General features: G+C 28.0%; 5 protein-coding genes and 1 pseudogene across 7 annotated transcripts in view; 1 reads left to right on the top strand and 5 right to left on the bottom strand.

The window, feature by feature from the left end:
- The window catches only part of LOC105149664 (uncharacterized), a 42,147-nt gene extending 18,886 nt beyond the window's left edge, over window positions 1–23,261 (top strand). For all 3 annotated transcript variants that reach the window (XM_087410968.1, XM_087410969.1, XM_087410967.1), the window contains 4 exons: window positions 21,288–21,489; window positions 21,893–22,001; window positions 22,702–22,923; window positions 22,999–23,261. In XM_087410968.1, coding sequence (XP_087267094.1) covers window positions 21,288–21,489; window positions 21,893–22,001; window positions 22,702–22,923; window positions 22,999–23,017 — 552 coding nt within the window. In that variant the 3' untranslated portion in view covers window positions 23,018–23,261. The remainder of the gene's footprint in view (window positions 1–21,287; window positions 21,490–21,892; window positions 22,002–22,701; window positions 22,924–22,998) is intronic.
- The window catches only part of LOC105149706 (dynein axonemal heavy chain 1), a 101,867-nt gene that overhangs the window by 58,079 nt on the left and 17,227 nt on the right, over window positions 1–26,561 (bottom strand). The gene's annotated exons all lie outside the window — the stretch shown is intronic.
- On the bottom strand, window positions 544–2,327 carry LOC147908125 (cytochrome P450 9e2 pseudogene; annotated as a pseudogene).
- On the bottom strand, window positions 5,159–6,988 carry LOC105149663 (cytochrome P450 9e2). Its single transcript, XM_011062238.2, is given in 5 exon segments — window positions 5,159–5,923; window positions 5,926–6,039; window positions 6,042–6,070; window positions 6,072–6,538; window positions 6,541–6,988. Coding segments are annotated over 5 exon segments (1,482 nt in total). The 5' UTR covers window positions 6,841–6,988; the 3' UTR covers window positions 5,159–5,351.
- Window positions 9,997–12,267, bottom strand: LOC105149662 (cytochrome P450 9e2). The gene has a single exon (XM_011062237.2). The coding sequence runs from the start codon at window positions 11,695–11,697 to the stop codon at window positions 10,189–10,191; it is 1,509 nt and encodes a 502-aa protein (XP_011060539.1). The 5' UTR covers window positions 11,698–12,267; the 3' UTR covers window positions 9,997–10,188.
- LOC105149661 (cytochrome P450 9e2) lies at window positions 14,319–17,414 on the bottom strand. The gene has a single exon (XM_011062236.2). The coding sequence runs from the start codon at window positions 17,129–17,131 to the stop codon at window positions 15,572–15,574; it is 1,560 nt and encodes a 519-aa protein (XP_011060538.1). The 5' UTR covers window positions 17,132–17,414; the 3' UTR covers window positions 14,319–15,571.

Raw genomic sequence — 26,561 nt, 5'->3', positions numbered from 1 at the left:
TTAAAAAAATATCTTCTCTAAAATCTTTTAATTAATACTTACATATTTATTTAAAGAAATCTCTCGCTATAATTTAAATGGTCAATTTTAAATCCTACATATTAGATGTATAAATAACTTCTTTCGTGACCAACTTTAGATATGCTAATAAAAGTGTATTTGAATTTTGGCAAATTATTCTTCCATTAAAATTGCTCAATCTGTATTTCGAAAGCTGTATAACAATTTGCAATTAAATTAACTACATTTTTAGTTTAATTGGAAGTGAACGCTGAAAAAATATTGTACATATTTACGATTACACCCTTCACTATTTTTATTGCAGTATAGCCGCCGCTCAAACAACAAGAAAAATTGATAAGATTTACAGAAATAATATTGTGTTATCAAGAACGTGCCGAAATTGATTTACAAAATTTAAATGTAGTGATTTCGAAGTGAACAATAAATTGCTTTTCAAAGCGAGCCGCAATATTATTTCGCCGCAGTATTTGTAAGCTGCCTGGAAGATTACAAAAAGTGATAGATTCAAAAAGAAAGTACTTTGATTGAAATATTTGTTTATTTTAATAAATACATTATTAAAAAGATTACAGAAACTTATGCACGTTTCCAATAATATCATTAACATGCTTACAATAGAAAAATGTATGATTTACTGTCCCTCAATTTTATATCTGTTCAATAAGCATTATGTAACAAGAACCTTCGACTTTCTTCGTAATTTCAACCAAAAACCTCCGTCCGCCATCGTGAGAATCATTTTCTTGTTGAATACCATAGGAATTTGAGTTTTAATATCGGGTTCGAGATCGCAACGCCAAAGTAGATAGAACAACATGACTTTTGCTTGCATTAGGGCAAACCTTTTAGCTATACAAATTCTGGGTCCAATACCAAATGGCATATAAACCGAGTTGTCTATATCACCATTAAGAAATCTGTCCGGATCAAACTTATCTGGATGCGGATAGTACTTTGGATCGCGATGCAGACTGAAATTCGGAATCCATATGCTATCTCCAGGCTTAATCGTAATTGGTTTACCATCCGGAGTCGCTGGTGGTAATTTGGTTTCTTTAACGCATTTTCTATCAAGAAAAGATGCTATTGGATACAATCTGAGAGTTTCATTTATCACGGCGTCCAAATATTTCATACAGTTGATAGCTTCGTAGGTAGGTTTGCCATTGATCTGCCTAAGAACATCGTCGACTTCCTCTTTTAATTTTCTCTGAACATCAGGATTGATAGCGATTTCATACGTTATGAAACACATAGCTGATGATATAGAATCGAATCCAGCGATAAAGAAAAAAAACGCTTGTGCCGTCATTTCGTTAATGTCGTACTCAGGGCCGGTATTCTTGTTTCTGGTCTCCATCATCAATTGAACCATGTCCGGACGAACAATTCCTTGCTCATCTCTGGTTTTCACTGTGGTGGCAATAATATCTTTGAAACAATTCTCTATCTTTGAACCGAATATTCTCAGCTTGATGAGTTTCGCAAGTTGCGGGAAGTTTCTATGCATTAAAATCTTGAAAGCAAACCAGCCATCAAAATTTAATGCCTTCTTGCCAAGTAAGAAGAATTCATTGTTCGGATTTTTAAAAGAATCCACTTCAATACCGAAAGCACACGTGGCTACTGTATCGTTGGTGTATCTAGAAAGTAAATCCTTCATATTATACGTTTTGGCAGCTTCTTCGGTTTGCATTACTACAAAATTGGAGAAGTTCTCTGCACACTGGCAAATAAGTCCGAACATCATCTTCATCTTGCTGGATGTAAAACTGGGACTAAGAAGTTTCCGCATTTCGCGCCAGTAATCCCCTTTCAGGTTAAACAGATTTCTGCCGGCTATCGGATCGAGAGTTTCATTGATGAAATGATGATGATCACAGAAGTTATCGAACTGTTTTATAGTGATTGTGGAAATCAAATCTGGATCACGAATAACAAAAATCGGTATTATAAAATCGTAGAAGCCGAAGAACTTTGCGTTCGAGAAGTAGTTATACATTTTTTGTTGAAGTTCCATATGGCATATACGTTGAAAAACAAAAGGCGCCATGTTTCCCAATATTGGAATTGGTCTCACATGAGGAATTTTTAGTTGTTCGAAGTAAAATAATTTAAAAAATAACTTATTTAGGATATAATACAAACAGATACTCGTTGTTAGAATAAATAGAAGTAAAGTAAAAGGTTCCATCACGACAAGAATTTTCAGATTGACTGGTGATGCGCGCACAACGAGCGAGATTCTGTTACTAAATGCTGCACGTACGCTATTGTATGTACGCCACAATAAAATTAAATATCGAAAATGCGTAAACATAAAGTACATGAATGTTGCAAAGTTCTTTCTTATTGAAGCAGAACAAGTCACGATAACGTTAGAATAACATTAAAATAAAACGGATGTTATTGAAAAAAGCATTTTAATGATTATTCTGAAGCTATTTTGACATCATTTTAATATCTTAACGACTTGTTGTTCTACTTAGGTATCTCCTTGAGATAATAATATTCTTCGTCATTCTTCGCAATATTTATCTGAAAACCATAGTGTCTCTCTCTAAGAAAAGCGCAGTAATAATATAAATCAGTTATCACTTTTTATAAAATGAATTAGATTAGAGAAAAGATCAATTAGAGAGTGTTTTATTTTAGCACACACAATATTATTATGTTCAATGTTTTTTAATGAAGTAATAGATACAATATCGTTTAAATAATTTATAATATTTATTATGTCTTTATCCAATTGGATACATAAATGATAAAAGCATAATAGGAATTAATGTTTATTTTTTTTACTCTTTTGTTTTTTATATAATCTTACGTTTGGTGTATTTTTTAACTTATCACGACTGATAAGTAAAAGAAGTAATGCAACAAGTAATAACTAACAAGTAGTAACTAAATTTGTAACTGTTACTTTTATCAAAAATTATAAATATATTTTTTATTTTTAACCACACGTTTTCTATAATAATACTGACACAAGATTTTGAAATTAATGTAACAAATGTATCTAAAACCAAAATAGAGAAAATTATTTTTTTAACAGTTTGTAATATTATATAAAGATATTTTTCTTTCGTAATTAAACAATTGTATTTTTATATATTAGGTGTTGGAATTAATTCGTAGCGTTTTTTAATAAAAGAATGTTATTTATTTCACATGAGCATTAAAAAATACATTAATGAAAGTACTTCCCATCACTTGTAAAACGCTACGAATTAATTCCAACACCTAATAAATTTTTATTTATTGTTTGGGTTTTAATATACACTTGGCCATAAATGTATTGTACCTTCACAAATTGATATAAACATACTATAATATCTAACGAAAAATAAATTAGTTTTAGTCAAAAATAATATTTAGTCTTATAACAATTTTGTTAATCTGTCTTTTATTTTTTTTCTATTTCAAGAAAATATGATAAAATAAGGATAGAAAATAAGAATTTATAACAAGGAAAATGATCAAAGAATATATGTGCAAATATGTCAGTGTTCTTTATAGGGGAGACCGATGCTTGTTGGTACAACAAGCAACTTGGCATTGCGTTCCGTTTATGTATTTATGGCGAAGAAAACAATGGAAAAGTTACTGCAAAGTATCTCTTTTATAATGTGGATTCTTTTTAGTTTCATTTTAATCAAATAAGTTTATAATAAAAATCAAGCAAATGTTACAATAAGAAGAAAAGAAAAATTTGATTCAAGAGGAGACATATAATTTTTTAACGTTTCATAATTTCGTAATAATATTCTTTATCTTGAGGAAGTAAATGTAAAGAATATATTATTAGTTAAAGAAATATTTATATTACTATATGAAACTTTTACTTATACATGTTACGTTGAAAAATAACAGTAATTTATTATAGTAAAATGATTAAAATTACAGGTATAAATAGGGATGGAATGCGTTTGCTCATATTTTAGGAAAGGTTACCTAGAGCATGCACTTGCAGCATCACGCGAATGAACATTCAGTTACAACTTAATTCTTAAAATACTTTATATTTAATATTTTTACATTAAAATATATTACAATTAAAATAATTTATATTTATTTTTCTATTATTATAAAAATAATACTTGCTATTTGATCATTATAAAGTAACTTAAAAAAAATATGTTTACTAAAAGAAATATATATCTCCGATCTGTTTTTCATTTTTATTAGGTTTCATTAACTTAATATACTTATAGTTTGTTGTACAGCGAATTTATACCGCGATCTACATCAATTTATTTCAATATAGGAGTAAGATGATTATACAATGTAGCATGTTCATATTTTACTTACTACGAAGAAACTAAATAATGTACAGATGTAATCATTCCTAATATAAAAATACAATGTAGAAAAAGAATTCTGCTATCATATTAATATATTTTAATCATAATTAATTATTTAAAAAGCTAGTGCCGAAAAAGTAAAAAATGTGCTGAGCATCGGTTTCTTCTATTTAAGGCTAAAGTTTCAGATTGTTTAAGTATTATTATGTAATTTTACTGATATAACGATTTAAAATCTTATTTTGGATTATGTCATTGAAAGTAACGATTTTTCATTTTAAGTAAACTTTTTATTGTGATATCAACTTTATATTTATCGTAATAATTAGATTTAATTAAAAAAGATTGTTAAAATTATTCGGATCCTTTACACATAACTATTTGTAAAGAGACAATAATTTGTAAATTAACAATAATTAGAAACTGCTTATATCTATTATTTTTTTATACATCGTTTAAAAAATTTACTGAATGAAAATATCTAATATCAATTTACTTGTATTGCACACAATATCATTTTGTATTACATTATACTTTGAACATGCTTTATACAAGTGTTACTAGCTTAAATATTTAATATAAAATTATATTACTTATGTTAAAACATAGACAGTAAGAGTAATATAAAATAAGTAAAACATCAACATCCATTATTTCTAAAATTTATCTAATTTATATAAATAAAAACAATAAAAAAGAAATGTATGTTACATTAAGAGTACCAGAATTATTGTGTGTTATAATAACATTTTAAGTGTTAAGAAATTTTTACTTTATCTCTTTTTAATAAAAAGTAATTATACATATTTAAAATAATAGCTTTTATAAAATTTTTTATTTTTTACACATTTAATTGAGGAAAAGGTGAATTTAATACATACATGTTTAAAAAGAAAGCTCGTGTTATAATTTAAAGAATCTTTCAAGTATATAATTATACGTTTAAAAAGAATGTATTAAATATGTGTATTATTCCTGTCCCTTAATTTTATGTCTGTTCGTAAACATTGTGTTAATAGAAGCCTACAATTTTCTCACTCGCAATTTCAACCAAAAACCTCCATCCGCCATCATAAGAAGTGTTTGCTTCTTTAACACCATAGGAATTCGAGTTTTAATGTCGGGTTCGAGATTGCACCGCCAAAGTAGATAGAACAGCAAGACTTTTGCTTGTATTATGGCAAACCTATTACCTATGCAGGTTCTAGGTCCGATTCCAAATGGCATATAGACTAAGTTATTTACATATCCGTTAAGGAATCTGTCTGGATCGAATTTATCTGGATGCGGATAGTACTTCGGATCGCGATGCAGAGAATAATTCGGAAACCATACACTATCACCTGGTTTTACCGTGATCGGTTCACCATCCGGAGTCGCTGGTGGTAATTTAGTTTCCTTAACACATTTTCTGTCAAGAAAAGGTCCTATTGGATACAGTCTGAGAGCTTCATTTACCATGGTGTCCAAATACTTCATGCAATTGATAGTTTCGTAGGTAGGTTTGCCATTGGTCTGCCTAAGAACATCATCGATTTCTTCTCTCAATTTTCTTTGAATATCCGAATTGACACCGATTTCGTGCGTCATAAACACATAGCTGTTGATATGGCATTATACCCCGAGAGAAAGAAAACAAATGCTTGGGCTGTCATTTCGTTAATGTCGTACTCATATCCATTATTATTTCTTGAGTCCATCATCAATTGAAATCCGGGCGAATAATTCCTTGATCATCTCGTTTTCACTGTGGTGGCAACAATATCTTTAAAAAAATTCTCTACTTTTGAGCCAAACATTCTCAGTTTAAAGAATTTCGCAAGTCGCGGGAAATTTCTTTGCATTAAAAACTTGAAGACCAACCAGCCATCAAAAGTGAATGATTCTTTGCTAAGTAAAAAGAATTCATTGTTCGGATGCTTAAAAGAATCTACGTCAATACCGACACACGTGTCGGTATATTTGGGAAGTAAGTCTTTCATATCATACGTTTTGGCAGCTTCGGATTGTGTTGTCACAAAATTGACTAAGTTTTCGGTACACTGGCAAATAAGTCCAAACATCATCTTTATCTTACTAGATGTGAAGCTGGGACTAAGAAGTTTCCGCATTTCGCGCCACTCATCTCCAAGCAGGTCAAATAAATTTTTATTTGCTATCGGATCAAGAGTTTTGTTGGTAAAGCCGGAATGATCGCAAAAATTATCGATTATTTTTTAATGGCGGTCATGGAAATCAGGTCTGGATCACGAATAACGATTACTGGCATTATAAAATCGTAAAAGCCGAAGAACTTTGCATCCGGAAAGAGATTGTACATTTTTCGTAAGAGTTCCATATAGGATGTACGTCAAAAAACAAAAGACGCCATGTTTCCCAATATTGGAATTGGTCCCACATCGGGGATTTTTAGCTGTTCGAAGTAAGATGATTTAAAAAATAACTTATTTAGGATATAATACAAGATACTCACTGCTAGAATAAATAGAAATAAAGCAAAAGATTCCATCATGACAAGAATTTTCAGATTGACTGGTGATGCGCGCACAACGAACGAGAGTCTGTTATTAAATGCTGCATACTGTATGTACGTCACAATAAAATTAATAATATCGAAAGTTGCGTAAACATGAAGTACATGAACGTTGCAAAGTCAAGTTCTTATTGAAGCAGAACAACAAGTTACGATAACGTCAGAATGACATTAAAATGAAACGGATGTGATTGAAAAATACATTTTAATGATTATTCTGAAGTCATTTTGACATCATTTTAATAACATTACCATCCGAAGCGCCACTACGGTCTAAGTATTAAGATATTGAACTAATATATATATTATTCAAACGAATGAATTAATTTCAGAAATAATAATTACGTGTCGATATGGTTGTCGACATTAACGCAATTAATCTGAAATGTAATAATCTCCCCAAAATTCCCCAATTTAATCTTAAAAAACTGTGATAAACTTATCATTTTAATATCTTAACGACTTGTTGTTCTGTTTAGGTTATCTCCTTGAGATAATAATATTCTTCGTCATTCTTCACAATATTTATCTGAAAACCATAATCTTGACTCTAAGAAAAGCGTAGTATTAATATACGCAATATTAATATATATATCAGTTATCACTTTTTATAAAATGAATTAGATTAGAGAAAAGATCAATTAGAGAGTTTTATTTTAGCACACACAATATTATTATGTTCAATGTTTTTTAATGAAGTAATAGATACAATATCGTTTAAATAATTTATAATATTTATTATGTCTTTATCCAATTGGATACATAAATGATAAAAGCATAATAGGAATTAATGTTTATTTTTTTACTCTTTTGTTTTTTATATAATCTTACGTTTGGTGTATTTTTTAACTTATCACGACTGATAAGTAAAAGAAGTAATGCAACAAGTAGTAACTAACAAGTAGTAACTAAATTTGTAACTGTTACTTTTATCAAAAATTATAAATTTATTTTTTATTTTTAACCACACGTTTTCTATAATAATACTGACACAAGATTTTGAAATTAATGTAACAAATGTATCTAAAACCAAAATAGAGAAAATTGTTTTTTTAACAGTTTGTAATATTATATAAAGATATTTTTCTTTCATAATTAAACAATTGTATTTTTATATAAATTTTTATTTATTGTTTGGGTTTTAATATACACTTGGCCATAAATGTATTGTACCTTCACAAATTGATATAAACATCCTATAATATCAAACGAAAAATAAATAAGTTTTAGTCAAAAATAATATTTAATCTAATAACAATTTTGTTAATCTGTCTTTTGTTTTTTTTCTATTTCAAGAAAATATGATAAAATAAGGATAAAAAATAAGGATTTATAACAAGGAAAATGATCAAAGAATATATGTGCAAATATGTCAGTATTCTTTATAGGGGAGACCGATGCTTGTTGGTACAACAAGCAACTTGGCGTTGCGTTCCGTTTATGTATTTATGGCGAAGAAAACAATGGAAAAGTTACTGCAAAGTATCTCTTTTATAATGTTGATTCTTTTCAGTTTCATTTTAATCAAACAAGTTTATAATAAAAATCAAGCAAATGTTACAAAGAAGAAAGGAAAAATTTGATTCAAGAGGAGACATATAATTTTTTTAAGGTTTCATAATTTCGTAATAATATTCTTTATCTTGAGGAAGTAAATGTAAAGAATATATTATTAGTTAAAGAAATATTTATATTACTATATGTAACTTTTACTTATACATGTTACATTGAAAAATAACAGTAATTTATTAGAGTAAAATGATTAAAATTACAGGTATAAATAGGGATGGAATGCGTTTGCTCATATTTTAGGAAAGGTTACCTAGAGCATGCACTTGCAGCATCACGCGTGAACATTCAGTTACAACTTAATTCTTAAAATACTTTATATTTAATATCTTTACATTAAAATATATTACAATTAAAATAATTTATATTTATTTTTCTATTATTATAAAAATAATACTTGCTATTTGATCATTATAAAGTAACTTAAAAAAAATATGTTTACTAAAAGAAATATATATCTCCGATCTGTTTTTCATTTTTATTAGGTTTCATTAACTTAATATACTTATAGTTTGTTGTACAGCGAATTTATACCGCGATCTACATCAATTTATTTCAATATAGGAGTAAGATGATTATACAATGTAGCATGTTCATATTTTACTTACTACGAAGAAACTAAATAATGTACAGATGTAATCATTCCTAATATAAAAATACAATGTAGAAAAAGAATTCTGCTATCATATTAATATATTTTAATCATAATTAATTATTTAAAAAGCTAGTGCCGAAAAAGTAAAAAATGTGCTGAGCATCGGTTTCTTCTATTTAAGGCTAAAGTTTCAGATTGTTTAAGTATTATTATGTATTAGGTGTTGGAATTAATTCGTAGCGTTTTTTAATGAAAGAATATTATTTATTTCACATGAGCATTAAAAAATACATTAATGAAAGTACTTCCCATCACTTGTAAAACGCTACGAATTAATTCCAACACCTAATAATTTTACTGATATAACGATTTAAAATCTTATTTTGGATTATGTCATTGAAAGTAACGATTTTTCATTTTAAGTAAACTTTTTATTGTGATATCAACTTTATATTTATCGTAATAATTAGATTTAATTAAAAAAGATTGTTAAAATTATTCGGATCCTTTACACATAACTATTTGTAAAGAGACAATAATTTGTAAATTAACAATAATTAGAAACTGCTTATATCTATTATTTTTTTATACATCGTTTAAAAAATTTACTGAATGAAAATATCTAATATCAATTTACTTGTATTGCACACAATATCATTTTGTATTACATTATACTTTGAACATGCTTTATACAAGTGTTACTAGCTTAAATATTTAATATAAAATTATATTACTTATGTTAAAACATAGACAGTAAGAGTAATATAAAATAAGTAAAACATCAACATCCATTATTTCTAAAATTTATCTAATTTATATAAATAAAAACAATAAAAAAGAAATGTATGTTACATTAAGAGTACCAGAATTATTGTGTGTTATAATAACATTTTAAGTGTTAAGAAATTTTTACTTTATCTCTTTTTAATAAAAAGTAATTATACATATTTAAAATAATAGCTTTTATAAAATTTTTATTTTTTACACATTTAATTGAGGAAAAGGTGAATTTAATACATACATGTTTAAAAAGAAAGCTCGTGTTATAATTTAAAGAATCTTTCAAGTATATAATTATACGTTTAAAAAGAATGTATTAAATATGTGTATTATTCCTGTCCCTTAATTTTATGTCTGTTCGTAAACATTGTGTTAATAGAAGCCTACAATTTTCTCACTCGCAATTTCAACCAAAAACCTCCATCCGCCATCATAAGAAGTGTTTGCTTCTTTAACACCATAGGAATTCGAGTTTTAATGTCGGGTTCGAGATTGCACCGCCAAAGTAGATAGAACAGCAAGACTTTTGCTTGTATTATGGCAAACCTATTACCTATGCAGGTTCTAGGTCCGATTCCAAATGGCATATAGACTAAGTTATTTACATATCCGTTAAGGAATCTGTCTGGATCGAATTTATCTGGATGCGGATAGTACTTCGGATCGCGATGCAGAGAATAATTCGGAAACCATACACTATCACCTGGTTTTACCGTGATCGGTTCACCATCCGGAGTCGCTGGTGGTAATTTAGTTTCCTTAACACATTTTCTGTCAAGAAAAGGTCCTATTGGATACAATCTGAGAGCTTCATTTACCACGGCGTCCAAATACTTCATGCAATTGATAGCTTCGTAGGTAGGTTTGCCATTGGTCTGCCTAAGAACATCGTCGATTTCTTCTCTCAATTTTCTTTGAATATCCGAATTGACACCGATTTCGTGCGTCATAAAACACATAGCTGTTGATATGGCATTATACCCGGCGAGAAAGAAAACAAACGCTTGGGCTGTCATTTCGTCGATGTCGTATTTATATCCATTGTTCCTTGAGTCCATCATCAATTGTATTGTGTCCGGGCGAATAATTCCCTGGTCATCTCTAGTCTTCACTGTGGTGGCAACAACGTCTTTAAAAAAATTCTCTACTTTTGGGCCAAACATTCTCAGTTTAAAGAGTTTCGCAAGTCGCGGGAAGTTTCTTTGCATTAAAAACTTGAAGACTAACCAGCCATCAAAAGTGAATGATTCTTTGCCATGTAAAAAGAACTCATTGTTCGGATGCTTAAAAGAATCCACGTCAATACCGAAGGCACACGTGGCCACTGTATCGATGGTATATTTGGAAAGTAAGTCTTTCATATCATACGTTTTGGCAGCTTCGGATTGTGTTGTCACAAAATTGACTAAGTTTTCGGCACACTGGCAAATAAGTCCAAACATCATCTTTATCTTACTAGATGTGAAGCTGGGACTAAGAACTTTCCGCATTTCGCGCCACTCATCTCCAAGCAGATCAAATAAATTTTTATTTGCTATCGGATCAAGAGTTTTGTTGGTGAAGCCGGAATGATCGCAAAAATTATCGAATTGTTTAATGGCGATCATGGAAATCAGGTCTGGATCACGAATAACGATTACTGGCTTTGTAAAATCGTAAAAGCCAAAGAACTTTGCGTCCGGAAAGAGATTATACATTTTTCGTAAGAGTTCCATATAGGATATACGTCGAAAAACAAAAGGAGCTATGTTACCCAATAATGGAATCGGTCGAACATGAGGAATTTTTAATTGCTTAAAATAAGATAATTTAACAGATATCTTATTTAAAACAAAATAATATAAGCAGATGCTCGCTGTTAAAACAGTGAGAAGTAAAGTAGAAAGCTCCATCGCGATATAAATTTCAAATTGACTAGGGATGAAGTGCACACACTACGAGCTTCTGTTACTGATTGTTGAAAGCGCGCTCTCAATACCATTAACATAGAAGGCGAGACGCGTGTTATCGGCCGTGGATCGAGTTAGATGATAGTGCCGGAAGGGCCGCGTGTAAACAGAAGAAGACGAGATCGGATCGCGAGCAGAGAGAGTGCTGTCCGTTTCCCACTATTATAATTTTTGCCTTTTTATTGTCACTACATTGTTACTACGTATAATCCGAGCCTACATATGCTCTCAATGTTTTGCAATAAAGTAGCGTGTTCGTGTAAAATAAGAAGAAGTGTCTAATATTATTGATAACCTTCCGATCCTGAAACCGCGGCAACACTGATTATATACATACGTCGTGATATATATATATATGTGTACATATATATATGTATATATGTTGAAACTGTACAATAATAAACTGTAAAAAAACTCTACAAAAAATCTAAAATTCAAGTTTGCAAATTCAAGCATTCTCCTTGAATGTCTCGTCTCTCTCCTTGAACGTGCTCTTTGTCATTCTATTAAAAAAAAAAAAAAATATTCTGCCATTTAGCGGATTAATGTCATGACTTTAAAAGGATACTCTGCAAAGTAAACGAATTTTATATAACTATAAAGTGCTGGATTTATTATTGCAATCCTCTCAAAACTAAAAAAATGTCTTACATGTACTGATATGCGTACTATAAATGATAAACTTCTCCTAACAAATAAGTGTGACGATAGTATTTTGTATATTCGCTTATTTCAAAAGATTATTTGAATTATTATAATAGAATTTTTTATAGAGGAATTAATTTTTAATTATAGCTTATGTGTCCTCATTTTTATAGATGAATACGTGTTATAAATAAACACGCACCTAATTAATGTAAGATTAATGTAAAATTTTTTGCTTAGAGGAAATGCTAAGTGGAATTCCTTGTTTATCGGAGAAGAATATTTTTTTGGGTTTATACAAGTTTATATCAATACAGCATTGTCGCTTTTGTTAAATAAATAAGATTAGAGTTATTTATAGGTCAATTACGTTTTATTTTAATAACATCAACGTTCAATCTTTTCTAATGAGATAATAAATACAATATTTCGTTATATAGTCTATAATAGAATTGTCCAAGGTTGGGATTTTTTAGCTTGAAATTAAAATTTGTCGGTGTTGATTCACACCTATTAACGTTTCCTGCTCCTCACTTCATATCTATTTTGTCGTAGTCCGTGACGTCCAGTCTCAGGGATGGCACTAGTTTGAAATTGTTAATAAGTTTTGACCTGTGTCTTTCACTATATTTAAAAGTATTGTGTTGCTAACATTATAATTAAGATACAATTATATATAATATGTTTAATTATAAAAATATGAATAATAGTATCTTATAATATTAATAGCAGAATACTTTTAAACATAAGCGTATAATATTATTTAATATTAAGTAATATTAATTACATTTAATATTTTAAGAATATGCTTAAAATATTACTTAATATTACATAAATATTATGCGCCTATAGGGATAATAAAAGACGCAGGTCAAAAACTTTTAACGATTTCAGACTAGTATCGTTTTTGAGACCAAGCATCGCACGCTGTAACAAAACAGTAATGAAGTGAGAAATAGGATAATGGGTGTGAATACCTACACATTTCAATTTCAGGCAAAAAAATCCCAAGCTTGGACAACTCTGAAACAGGATTCTGTAAACGTCTTATTGATGATTGTTGCTGTTGTTAATTAGCGACAAGCAATGGCAAGACAATGAACCTGGAAGAAAGCATGGCTCTCATTAGCTGTTGTTAGTTAATGATAGCGACAATTGTCGTTTGGAGAATCCCGCAACTCGTCTATAATATTTTGTAATTTTTATTGTGTCTACTCGATTTGTTTATACAAGGTATATACCTATCCATGAATCACATACGACGTGTGTTAGCATTGATGAGCGTTCATTTCATAACACTTATAGATGATCGTCTAAACGTAGTCTGTAGCTGACTATATGTAAACCTTTTATATCTAGAAAATTATTGTTTGAAATCCAAAATTACAAATAATTTTTGTTAAGTGTAACAGGATGGTAAGTATAACAGAAAATAGACTAAATATATAAAAGAAATTATGAGCGATGAGCGTGATTCAGATGTAATTAAGAGGATAATATAATTAAACAAAATAAGTAAAAGAAGAAAAGGGAAACTAAGTTACGAGTAGAGAGAGTGCAAGAGTGGATGAATAAGAATAAATGGATGAGTGTAGAAATATAATAATTGTAAAGTTCAAGTTCTTGATTGTTGACAGAACTAAAAGTAAATTGAATTGAATCAGAAATTATAAATTTATTTCTTTATTTTTTACCGGTTTTCTTCGTTATAATATCGCGTCTTTTTATAATAATAATATCACAAAATTTTGAAATCAATATATCAAATATATCTTGAAGTAAAGCCAAAATAGAGCAAGTTAATTTTTTTTAGCAACAATAATTTCTAGCAGTATTATCTAAACGTATTTTTATTTATTAGATCAGATAATTTTATTCTTTATATCAATTTTTATTCATTATTTATTCAGTAATATACATTTTAAGTAATATACATTTATTGCATTATTCATAATTACATTATTCACTTACATTAATCATTCTGTAATATACATTTAAATGGTACAGTTTATTAAGAAATACATCAGCATATTTTCTATTTCTATTACGATTTTTTTTTATTAATGTAATACAGATTTATTTGTTCTAGAGGCAACTTACATCGTGATATTAATTAAAATTTATCGAATTATCGGGGCAAGCACTGTACAATGCAATAAGTTCGTATTTTATTTACTACAAAGTAACTATAAAGTACTAGATAGTGTACAGAATCATTCCTTGAAAATATATTGAAAATTTCTTTTTATCATATTACATTTTATCATAGTACATATTTTAATCATAATTAGTTGTTTAAAAAACTAATGTTGAAATTATAAAAACGTGTGTCACGAGCTCTAATTTTCCCAATGTATAATTAAGACTGTAAATTATTGAAGCAATATCAGTAATTTTACTGATACAAAAATTAATAACTTCTTTTTAAATTGTAATTGAAAATAATAATTTCTTATTTTGATTTTCTATTAAATGTCAATATTTTATATTTATCTCAAAAATTAGATTGAATTGAAAAATATTACTACAATTAGATCAAATCCTTTACATATATCTATTTAAGTGATAAGTGATAATAATTTGTAAATTGATAATAATTTGAATAAGTTGCTTATATTTATTATTTTTTAATGCATTCAATTTAAGGACTAAATTGAATGTATTAAAACTAAACTAAACCAAAACATTTAATATCATTAACATCAAGTTGTATTACTTAATATCGTTTTGTATACCATTATTACATGTTTTAAATTTTTTTTAGGTAGGTGTTATTAACTAAAAAAATCTAACATAAGTTTATGTTCTTAAAACATGAAGTGCAACATTAATATAATAATGCAAAATTTATTATTACTTACAAAATTTATCGAGAATTTATATATAAAGACATCGAGAAAAAAATTATTTGTTTATACTAATAGTAGAATTATTGTGTTTTATAATAACATTTTAAATATTAAGAAACTTTGATTTCGCTTTTTATATGTTTATAAAAAATAACAATGCATCCTTAAAATAACAACATTTCTAAAATTTTTAATTTTTTGTTTATTTACTTGAAAGAAAGGTAAATTTTGTTAGATGTTTTTAGAAAAAGAACTCTTATTATAACTTAAATGATCATTAAATATATAATTTCATACTTGAAACAAATTGTAAATATGCATTATTACTGTCCCTCAATTCCATTTGATAAACATGGTGTAACAGAAATCTTTGATTTCTTCGGTCGTAACTTCAACCAAAAATCTCCATCCGGCCACAACGCTATAGTTTTCTTTTTCAACGTCAATGGAATTTTAGTTTTAACATCGAGTTCAATATCACAATGCCATAATAAATAGAACAGCATGATTTTTATTTCCATTAGAGCGAATCTGTTACCTATGCAGATTCTGGGTCCAATACCAAATGGCATATAGACTGAATTGTCTACATCACCATTAAGGAATCTGTTTGGATCGAACTTATTGGGATGCGGATAGTACTTTGAATCGCGATGCAGAGCGAAAACTGGGAACCATATGCGATCTCCAGGCTTTACCACGATTGGTTTACCATCCGGAGTCGCTGGTGGTAATTCGGTCTCTTTGACACATTTTCTTTCAAGGAAATGTGCTATTGAATACAATCTCTGAGTTTCATTTATCACGGCATCTAAATACTTCATGCGATTAATAGCCTCGTAGGTAGGTTTACCATTGGTCTGTTTGAGAACATCGTCGATTTCTTCTTTCAATCTTCCTTGAACATCAGGATTGATACTGATTTCGTGCGTTATGAAACACATAGCTGTTGATATGGTATCGAACCCACCGAGAAAGAAAACGAACGCCTGGGCAGTCATTTCATTGATGTCGAACTCAATTCCATTATCATTGTTTCTGTTCTCCATCATTAATTGAATCATGTCTGGGCGAACAATTCCCTGTTCATCTCTGGCTTTCACTGTGGTAGCAACGACATTTTTGAAAAAATTCTCTACCCTTGGGCCAAACATTCTTAGCTTAAAAAGTTTCGCAAGTTGCGGGAAGTTGAGATGCATTTGAAACTTGAAAGCCAACCAAGGGTTATTAATATTTAATGCTTCCTTGCCAAGTAAGAAGAATTCGTTGTTTGGATTTTTAAAAGAATCCACCTCGATACCGAAGGCACACGTAGCTATTGTGTCGTTAGTGTATTTGGAAAGCAAGTCCTTCATATCATACGTTTTGATCGCTTCTCCGGACTGCGTTATCACAAAATTGGTTAAGTTCTCGGCGCATTGACACATAAGTCCAAACATCATCTTCATCTTGCTGGATGTGAAACTGGGACTAAAAAGTTTTCGCATTTCGCGCCAGTGATCCCCTTGCAGGTTAAACAGATTTTTGGCAGCTATTGGATCAAGAATTTCGTTAACAAAGCCTTGGTGGTCGCAGAAGTTGTCAAATTGTTTTATAGCGATCGTGGAAATCAAATCTGGATCACGAATAACGAAGATCGGTGTTAAAAAATCGTAGAGACCGAAGAATTTTGCGTCCGGAAAGAGATTATACATTTTTTGTAGAAGCTCCATATGAGATATACGTCGAAAAGCATAAGGCGCCATGTTACCCAACAATGGAATCGGTCGCAGATGAGGAATGTTCAGTTGCTCAAAGTAAGATGATTTAAACTTATTTAGAACAAAATAATATAAACAAATAATCGCTGTTAAAATAGTCAGAAGCAAAGTAGAATACTCCATCGTGACAAAGATTTCCAAATTAGTTGTGAGAGAAGAAAATGTTTTTTATTATTAGGTTTTCTGATTGTTGTCAATAGAGAGTTTTTATTTCAGATTGATAAAATAATATTCACACTTGATTGTTAAAGTAGTGTCAATGTCATAGAAAACGAAGAAGCACAAAATTACTAATTATATTATAATAGTTTTGTCAATTGTTGTTAGAAATATTGTCTAACTGGAAATAGAAACGGTTAGTTCAGTGTACTACCGATGTGATGCACGCACCATGAGCAAAATTCTACTACTGAATGCAACACGATAGATAAGAATGAATAATGCGTAAATGTGAAGTCATAAAGTCAATTTATCTATCTCCTTGAGATGATAGTGCACTTTGTCGTACTTTATAAACATGTCCATCAATACATAATAACGTCACTTCTTTTATAAACTGGGTTAGAGGTTGAATGGCATTTTTCATTGATTAACGTTTTTCTTAATAAGTCAACTATGTAAGAGATGCATCAATTATGTTCAAAGTTAAAAGTTGGAATAATATTTTTTGTATGTATTTTCAATATATTTATTTCAGATAAATGACTTTTAAATTTAATTTAACTTTTTAATAAGAAAACGTATACAATAGTTTCTTTTAATTATTTATAATATTTATTGTGTATATCCGATTCGATATATAAATAATAAAACACAAGGGGATAAAATAGAAGATAATTTTCATAATATAAAACGTAAAACAACCTCACATTGACATAAATGTTCTAATGGAATATAAATTAAAGAATAATTTTATTGAAAAATATTATTTATTTTGTAATTATTTTAGTACTTTATTAGTCTTCTTTTTATTTTTATTATCAATCAGGTTTTTTTTTCCGAGAAAATACAATAACTTTGAGGGTACTTTAGTTAATACTTTGAGGGTACTAAGTTTATACTACCAAAGCTGTACAAGCTACAAAACTAAACTGTAAATATTTTTTTTTTATTTTATCAGAGCATATTTGACTACAGAGTTTTTATTTTTTTATCATATCAACTATTATCTTCCTTTCTTTATTATTTTAATCCACTAAAATAAATAAATAACTCTAAAAAAGATAATTCGTAAATTACAATTTAATAAATTGGATTTTAATTAAAAATATATGCATTATATATTTTTAGTGCAAATGTTTTTCTAAATAAAATTTTAATAACAATAATACTATACATTATCAATTGACTACATATCGTAAACTCATTTTTATTGACGTGTAAAATTGCTCTTTATTAAGCGAATTGTTGAAGTTAAGTGAGTTGAAGGTTAACCGATGATATGGGTTTTTTATTGATGTATAAGACGTCTAATAGAAATCGTGGTAAAATTGAATAAGAGATACTGGGTGTCTTCTATTTAAAGACATAAGCCTAGCTTAATAACACAAGTATCGTTCTATCTTTTGTAATATGGAATATCACTAAATGGAAGGCAACCAATTTCTTGCGTTGAGATAATAAAAAGTATAGAATTTATTATTATAATTTTTTAGATTGATTGCGTAATCTTTTAGAAACAAATTTTGATTAAAATAATGCAATTTTTTATTATTAATTAAACGCATATTATTTGATATATTCAAATATATTATATTAACTATAGATTTATATTAACTATAGATTTATATATATTAACTATAGATTTATTAAAAGAAAGAGATTGATAGGGATCAAAAGATTAACAAAATAATTAATTAAATAGAGCTATTTTGACTGTATATCAAAATGATTTTTTATTTTAGAATATCGTGAAATTGGAACACAATTAAAATTCTAATATTAACGTGGATAATATTGACATGGTCATTTTTTGCAACAAACATTTCAATGATACGCCGGCATTATCAAATTTGAACTTTTGTATATTTGCTCTGGATGGAACTTTTATTCAAATCTACAAATACATACAAACATAGTTTCTATGTATCGATGTTTCTGAGAAACAAAGTCATTCTGATAAGAAAATTTATCAAAGTGGATAGAGGTTCGCGATTAAGGACACAACATTCTATTAGTGAAATGTGATCGTAATGAAAATGGTAATTTGAAAAATGAGTAGGTACTTATGGGATGTGTTACTATGATTGGCACCCCAAGGATTTCCGTAAATAATTCACTTTCTACGAATACAGAATATCAATAAATTGTCGAAGCCTTTTGCACATATTAATCGAATAAATTTTTTTTTCTTATGAGCATAATTGTGCTAAATATATATATTTTTGTAAATCTAAAAATTATATCTGTGATTTAATGTTAATTAAAATTAATTAATAAAATTCAATTTTATCATTGGCTGTATTCAGCGGAAAAAACCGCTCAGTGTGTTATTTTTTTCGCTGAACGCACTCATTATTGTCAATTTATTAAATTTTAAATAATCGAAAGGTACTTGAAAATATGAATGAAATTGTCCAAATTAATTTGTCACTCATTTGTTATTTCAATTTAAATCTAAATTAGAAATACTTTTGTCTAAATACCGTACTGATTAAATGCAGACTACATCATACATTTGTCTTTTTATCAATTTTTCATAAATATTTTATATTTTATAAGTTTATCTAAAATAATTTTATATTACAATTAGTATAAGAGGTTTTTTAAATATAGTTTTATATTAAAAAATATTTTGTTTTGTGTTTTTTGATATGACGATAAGATTTTATATTAAATAATAAATATATCGAAATAAAAATCATCAGTGGTTTATTATAGATTAATTATATAAATGGGTCGTGAAAAAAATACAAAAAGTCTCTCTTTTCTTCACTATGTAGCTTGCAAGAGAATGCATGTTTATAAAGCGTTTTAAAAAGCACACTATCCGCTCTTTATGTACAAATTGCATGTGCATATAGTTTAACCAGTAAATGTATAACGCTACACTTTGCGTATTCTTCGTTTATGTTTATTTCAGTTACTATCACGCATCTTGTGAAACTCGCGTCTGTATATGTTACAACATATCCATTTACATAACTTGCATTCCATATAAGTCATTTATTAAAATTGCAGTATAAAGCAACGTATAAATGTAGTGTAAGAAACATCAATTAGTTTTAAATAAATATGTAAACAATCGTAAATTAAATCTGTAATATTTGTTGTTTAATAAACTAGAATCAGAAATTATATTGCATTTTATTTGTAACTAATTTCAGAATTTCTCTTAATAATGTTATTTATTAAAAATAAATAAATGTACAAAATTATTTTCTTAATCTTTCATAAATTTTATCTATACAATTTATTACAGTACTATTAATATATAGATGTCTTTTTTAATAAAGATATAACTATTAATATGACGCATTATTTTTTTTTATATCCAACTTTTTATTAAAATTATTTTATTATTTTTAAGAATGAATAAAACAGATGGTATATAATATTTAAATGTTAATATAAATGTTCTTAATATTGCTTATAAGCAAAATACATTAAAGAAAATGATAAACAGCAAACACATATTTATTATGTTATATAATTTATGACTGATATATTTGAAGAGATGATTAGATCTTGGAAAGATAACGTCATTTATCAATGTCTCTTATAATTGATATTCTCTCTAAAACTCGGAGAGTGAAATATCACTCGAAACGAGTGAAATATAAGTATAACAAAAAGTGAAAGTTGAGCTTGCACACTTCGAATGACTCGCGACTGCAAGAGTTAAATTGCAAACATCTCATAACTCTTCAAATCTCTATAAATTGAAAAAGTATAATGCAAATTCTAATGTTTCTTCTTGAGTAAATTATATTTTCTCTAAATTAAATTTAAATTATATTTTTATACTATTACAAATTAGCAATGAACAATATAAATAAGGTTTGTATACGAAAAATTATATATATATATTAAAAAAAGATTTATTGCATTGAAAATAAATAAATAAAGTATTTCCCAGATGTGCTATTTTGTTATGCTTAGATTGCGATAATATAGTTTTTATATGTATCGTTGCTTTTGCTATTCAACAAATCGTCCTTATTCCAAAGTAATTTCCTCGAACGAGGCAACGTTTACATGTGAATGGGTCAGCTGCAAATAAGGGGATTGACAAGTTTTATCGATATCAAAGATGAAAACTTTACAAAACCATTTTCAGAGTGCCAATAGCAGCAATAACGGAGGCGCCGGAAATATGAACCTGGTTTCGCTCGTGGGCACGAATGGGACTCGAAGACCACCCTCTCAACAATCATCGTTTCATTCGTCTAAGAACCATTCCCGGCATCAACCTACATCTGCTCCGCCGTCGACACCGCGGAACGCCTGTCAGATGACCGAAATAGAAGCTCCGTGTATACGTAAGTCTATTGCGACGTAAGATAAGCCTCTTAAAAATTTCCCATATAATATGACTTGTAAGATAAGATTGTAATATTTCGTGATAAGAAATTATCAATTGTTATCAATATTTTTTTTACAAAAGATAATAAATATCAACATTCTTTTATAAAGTAATGTTCTCTTAATGACGTAAACATCGCATTTTGCATGATATTTATAACTATTACAAGATGGTCGGACTATTAAAACTACAAAATAACTTAATAAAAAGTTTAAATTCTACAATGATAAAAAAAACAAGAAGTTTTGTATTTAATAAAGATAAAAGACATGTTTCTATTGAGTTATAAAATAAGCTTTTTACTTTTATAATTCTGAATAGATGTAAAAGCTACATAAAATCTATTTTTCACTTCGTAGACGTTAGGTCATCTTGTCGGAATCTCGGATCGACTAGATTTAATCAAGAGAGCATCACTAAAATGCTCGTGCTTATTAGTACGGTCTTCATATTGCTTAATTTACCGAGGTGAGCATTTTCATTAATTACTTCTATTTAATACGCTTTTTTCTGTTTATTTGTTTACAGTTCAAAATTTCCATGAATTATGTTTATGACATTTACTATATGTCTTCTTTTATAAAATAAAACTGAATATTTATACGTATAATCAGATTAAATTATATGATGTACACATTGTTTCTTTAATATAAATGTTGCAAAAGATATAATTATTACCTACGAGAAAATGTTTTCAAATTATATCATCGAAACGTCATACGTAAATTGTTGCATTAATCAAGTAATTTAAGCTCGAATAATGTAGTTTCCATTTGATGATAGAAATACATTTGGGCTTTTAGTTTAATATGTTTAAACAAATGTAATTTATAGCAAAATTTTATTGTATTATAATTTATAATATTTATTATATCAATATGTAACGGTGTAAGAAAAAAATTTTGGAGATATTCTACACGTGTGTGAATACTTGTTTTTTAATAGAATTTAAATTTTTCTCTCATATTGTAATAAATGAAGAGAAAATAAATTTCATCTCAATATTATTCATTTAACGAGCAATAAAATTCTATGAATTTTTTTCATAGGACATAAATTGTGAAGTAGATATAAATTACAGTTTGAGATGAAAACGAAATGGTCAATATTTTTTATTAAAATGAAATTTGCATGGAAATTGTATTACAAGTCAAATTTTCTGTTTTAGCTATGTGATTCGTCTATGCGTGTTCTTTTTTGCGCTAGCAAAGAAGGATACACCGGAGACACTCTGGTGTCTTCAACAGTTCTTCATGCTGCTCTATTATACAAACTTCAGCATCAATTTCCTTTTATATGCAATGTGCGGCATCACGTTCCGTCGGTGTCTGGAGCAGATACTGCGTAGGATTCTAAAGAGTATGACTCGGTATCATTGCAGTCCACAAAGGTACATATAATTTGCATTCCATTGAAGATCTGATAGAAATTAAATTTTAAATAGTTGGTTAATGGTGACTATTAGGGAATCAGTAAGCCCGTGAAACATCAACGCTCTTTGACCGATGATTCTCCTTTATCCGTGTTTGGTTTCAACTGAGATTTTAGTCGAAATCCTCGAGGCTTTTGGACGTAAATCCAAGGATAAATCTAAGATGATCCTATTTGCCTGAATCGCCTTGAAAGGGCGCACCATTTCACCAGACGCGATACGCATCTGTGACTTTAAGCTCGACGTCGATAACAAGATGACGGATTTAAAAAAATTTTGTCAAAAAATAAGAAAAATGTTGCTGTAAAACTCGAAACGATATAAATATTTGACTGACATAGATAGGATTCTTGAATTCTGTACGCAATTGTATGATAATGTAGATTCACAGTTATTATATGTGAATCACACATTTAGCTGTTACAAAAAATCTGTTTCTATTTATTCTTGTGCAAGTTCGGAGATATAAAAAAGTAGCAAAATTGCTTCGAAATATTCACGATCATGTATCGAGATTTCAATTTTGATTTTTGAAATCTTTTTTAAAATTAAATAGCACATTACGATATGTAAAAAATATCAAATGAAGTCGATTGTCTTTCTTTGAGAAATCAGGATTTTGCTTTAACTGTATTTTTGCGGTCTCTGATTGTCGTATCAGTAATGACCAATGTTCTGTTTTCGCATCGTACTTTTTGCTTTAAGCGAGAGAGAGAGAGAGAGAGAGAGAGAGAGAGAGAGAGAGAGAATCCATGAAATATTCATATATTCATAGAATCAGTTCTGTGGATATGAATTATTAATGTAAGAGAATTATCACTAGAGTAATCAACGAATATGGCAATTATTCTCAAATTACTTAATTTGTTCTTAATTTAAAGAGATGATCGCAAAATCTACATTATTAAAATTTCTTATTTTTTTAAGAATTAAAAGAAATGTAAGATACTTTACTTTTACAATGTAGATAGGGAAAATGTATGAATTTTTGAACATTACGTTTTTTCTACTGAATTAATTTTGTTATTTTTTAACATAATAATGCTATTAATTATAATTTCAAGTTTTTATGTGATATTAAAATAAATGAAAAAGTATTTTAGAATTTTTCTATATAGTCTTATTTAAAATAGCAAACTAAGATTTTACAGTGATGACAAAATATAATAATTAACAGAATCCAAAATTTATTTCAAATAGTTGTAAAGTAAAAGTTCGAAAAAGTCGATAGTTTCCAAAAGCTATTATAAAAATCAATTATTGTAATAAAATTGAAAAGAATTTTGATATTTTTTTCTAACATTTTATAGAAAAGAAGCTGCCCGATTAAAATTTATCACATTAAACTAATTATTCACTATAAGATAAAGCTTAATTAAAGCTTAGAGAAACAATAAAAAGAAATTATTAAATACGCTGCCAAAAACGTTATTTTTTTCTTGATGGAAAACCATTAAACATAGTTGCATATGTGTTATTGGTATATAACTCAAACGCAAAAAAACTCGAGTTGCCACGTCTCTTTTGCGTTGATTTTCTTTTTTGCACAATTAGGACAGAGATCGATTGACCAACTCGCCTGGGGAAATCACCAGGAAAAAATTTTTCGGTATTTCATCCGTAACACATGGAAGAGAATATTCTTTTGGGATGCAATTCCACTTAAAATCTCGAATAAACCTGTTTTTCGTGAATTCTCTTTTACGGATTTGTATCTCAACGTAATATTAAATAATAAAAAGAGTAGCATTAGAAACCTTGTAGTTTTACACGTAATACATGTACATGATCATTACGCGTAAAACATGAAATTATTCATTTTACAAAGTCCATTTGTTTATATCAAATAATTGCGTACTTGATATCAATACAAGAATGTTAATCAATAATCCGTTTCTAAGTATTTTCATAAACTTCTTACTAAAATATCTGAATTTATATGACAATCGTTTATAAAATGTAGTTTTGTTATTTTTTACTATATGTGTAAAAGGAAATTGAGAAACTTGAGAAACTGAGAAACGAAAGGTGTAAAATATTATATATAAAACACACATATATATATATATATATATATATATAATATATACATTTATGAAAACAAAGATACAAGTTTAACGATCCTTGAATAGGTAGAGATCAATAAAAGTATTATAAATGTTGTGTGCTTATTCAAATTAATAATACATAAATACAAAATTTCATTTTTTTTTAAGTAATGCATTTTTTATTGCTATTCAATTGCCTTCGAGCTAAAGCCTTATCGTGGAAGCTTTTACAGTTATAATATCTTTCAATGGTTGGCGTCAATACAAATACATATGTCTGGCATTACTTTGTACGCTCTTTTTGCACAAATAAACCGTACACGTGTCGTTTCTTGAAAAATATAGTAGAATGGCATAAATAATATATAAACTTTTCCTTACATGCACATGTAATTTGTAAATTCGTAAATTTGGAATCATAAAATGCTATTTTATTAAAAGCTTTTTTTCTAAATTAAATGTCTCATGTGTTCTTTCTATTTTTTATGTATAAATCATATAGCATAATTCATGTGTCGTACATGTGATAAAGTTGTTAATCAATATTATTATGTTACGATATCTAATCTATAAAAAAATTTTAATTTGATTACTTGCATGTGTATTATGTAACATATTAAAACAGCAAAGTTTCGAGAGAGAATTAAATAATTAAAATATGTAAATTGATTCTATATGACATTATATCATCGTTATAAGAAAAACGACTTTAAAAGTCACCAAATGTCATAGACACTCACGCTAATTCTATATATAATATATCAATATTCTGTATATCAGTAAACAATTCTAATGTATATCAATATTCTATATATCAGTAACAATTACATATATTGATTAATTTATAATGGGATATGTACGTGTAAATATATAAACAGATATTCTATAAATCTCTGTATCTTTTTTATAAAAGTATATTGGCCGTGCTCCTGTTCCATATTTGTTACTCATAGAGCATATGTATTTTAAAAATAAGAATAGAGTTTTTAAGATAAGTAAAAATTCATGAAGTACAACATATACATATATACATTTACATATATACGATACATGTGGTTAACGTGTTATGCATTCCTGTATATAGCATATTGTATATGTTTAAGAAAAAAATACGTATTAAATATACATGTATATGTGTGTGTTGCGTGCAGATATATCTATCTGTAAAGACTATCAGATAAAACAAACAAAATTTCACGATGGCTATACGTTTTATTATTATATGTCAATAGGTATAATTATTTATTTAAGTATATCGTTTTAATTAAATTTATTAAAAAATTGAAGAACGTTATATAATATTTAATAATTATTATTTCCGTATTTCTATACGATAAGTCTAATCTAATCGATCTATGTCAATCTATGATATTATACTGACCTCTTGAAATCTTGTAAAATTACTTTCTACATTCTTTGGAGTGGAATCTCACTCTAAAGAATAAAAATTGAGCCAGTTTTGTAAAAAAGTGGCTCAATTTTCAATCTTTAAGAGTGATATTTCACTCTTCAAAGTCAGATTTATTCTAAAAAAAAGTTTTAGAGAAT

The sequence above is a fragment of the Acromyrmex echinatior genome, chromosome 11, assembly GCF_024713525.1.
Source record: "Acromyrmex echinatior isolate Ae372 chromosome 11, ASM2471352v2, whole genome shotgun sequence".
NCBI classification, from domain to species: domain Eukaryota; kingdom Metazoa; phylum Arthropoda; class Insecta; order Hymenoptera; family Formicidae; genus Acromyrmex; species Acromyrmex echinatior.
This window is presented reverse-complemented; position numbering and strand designations above follow the sequence as displayed.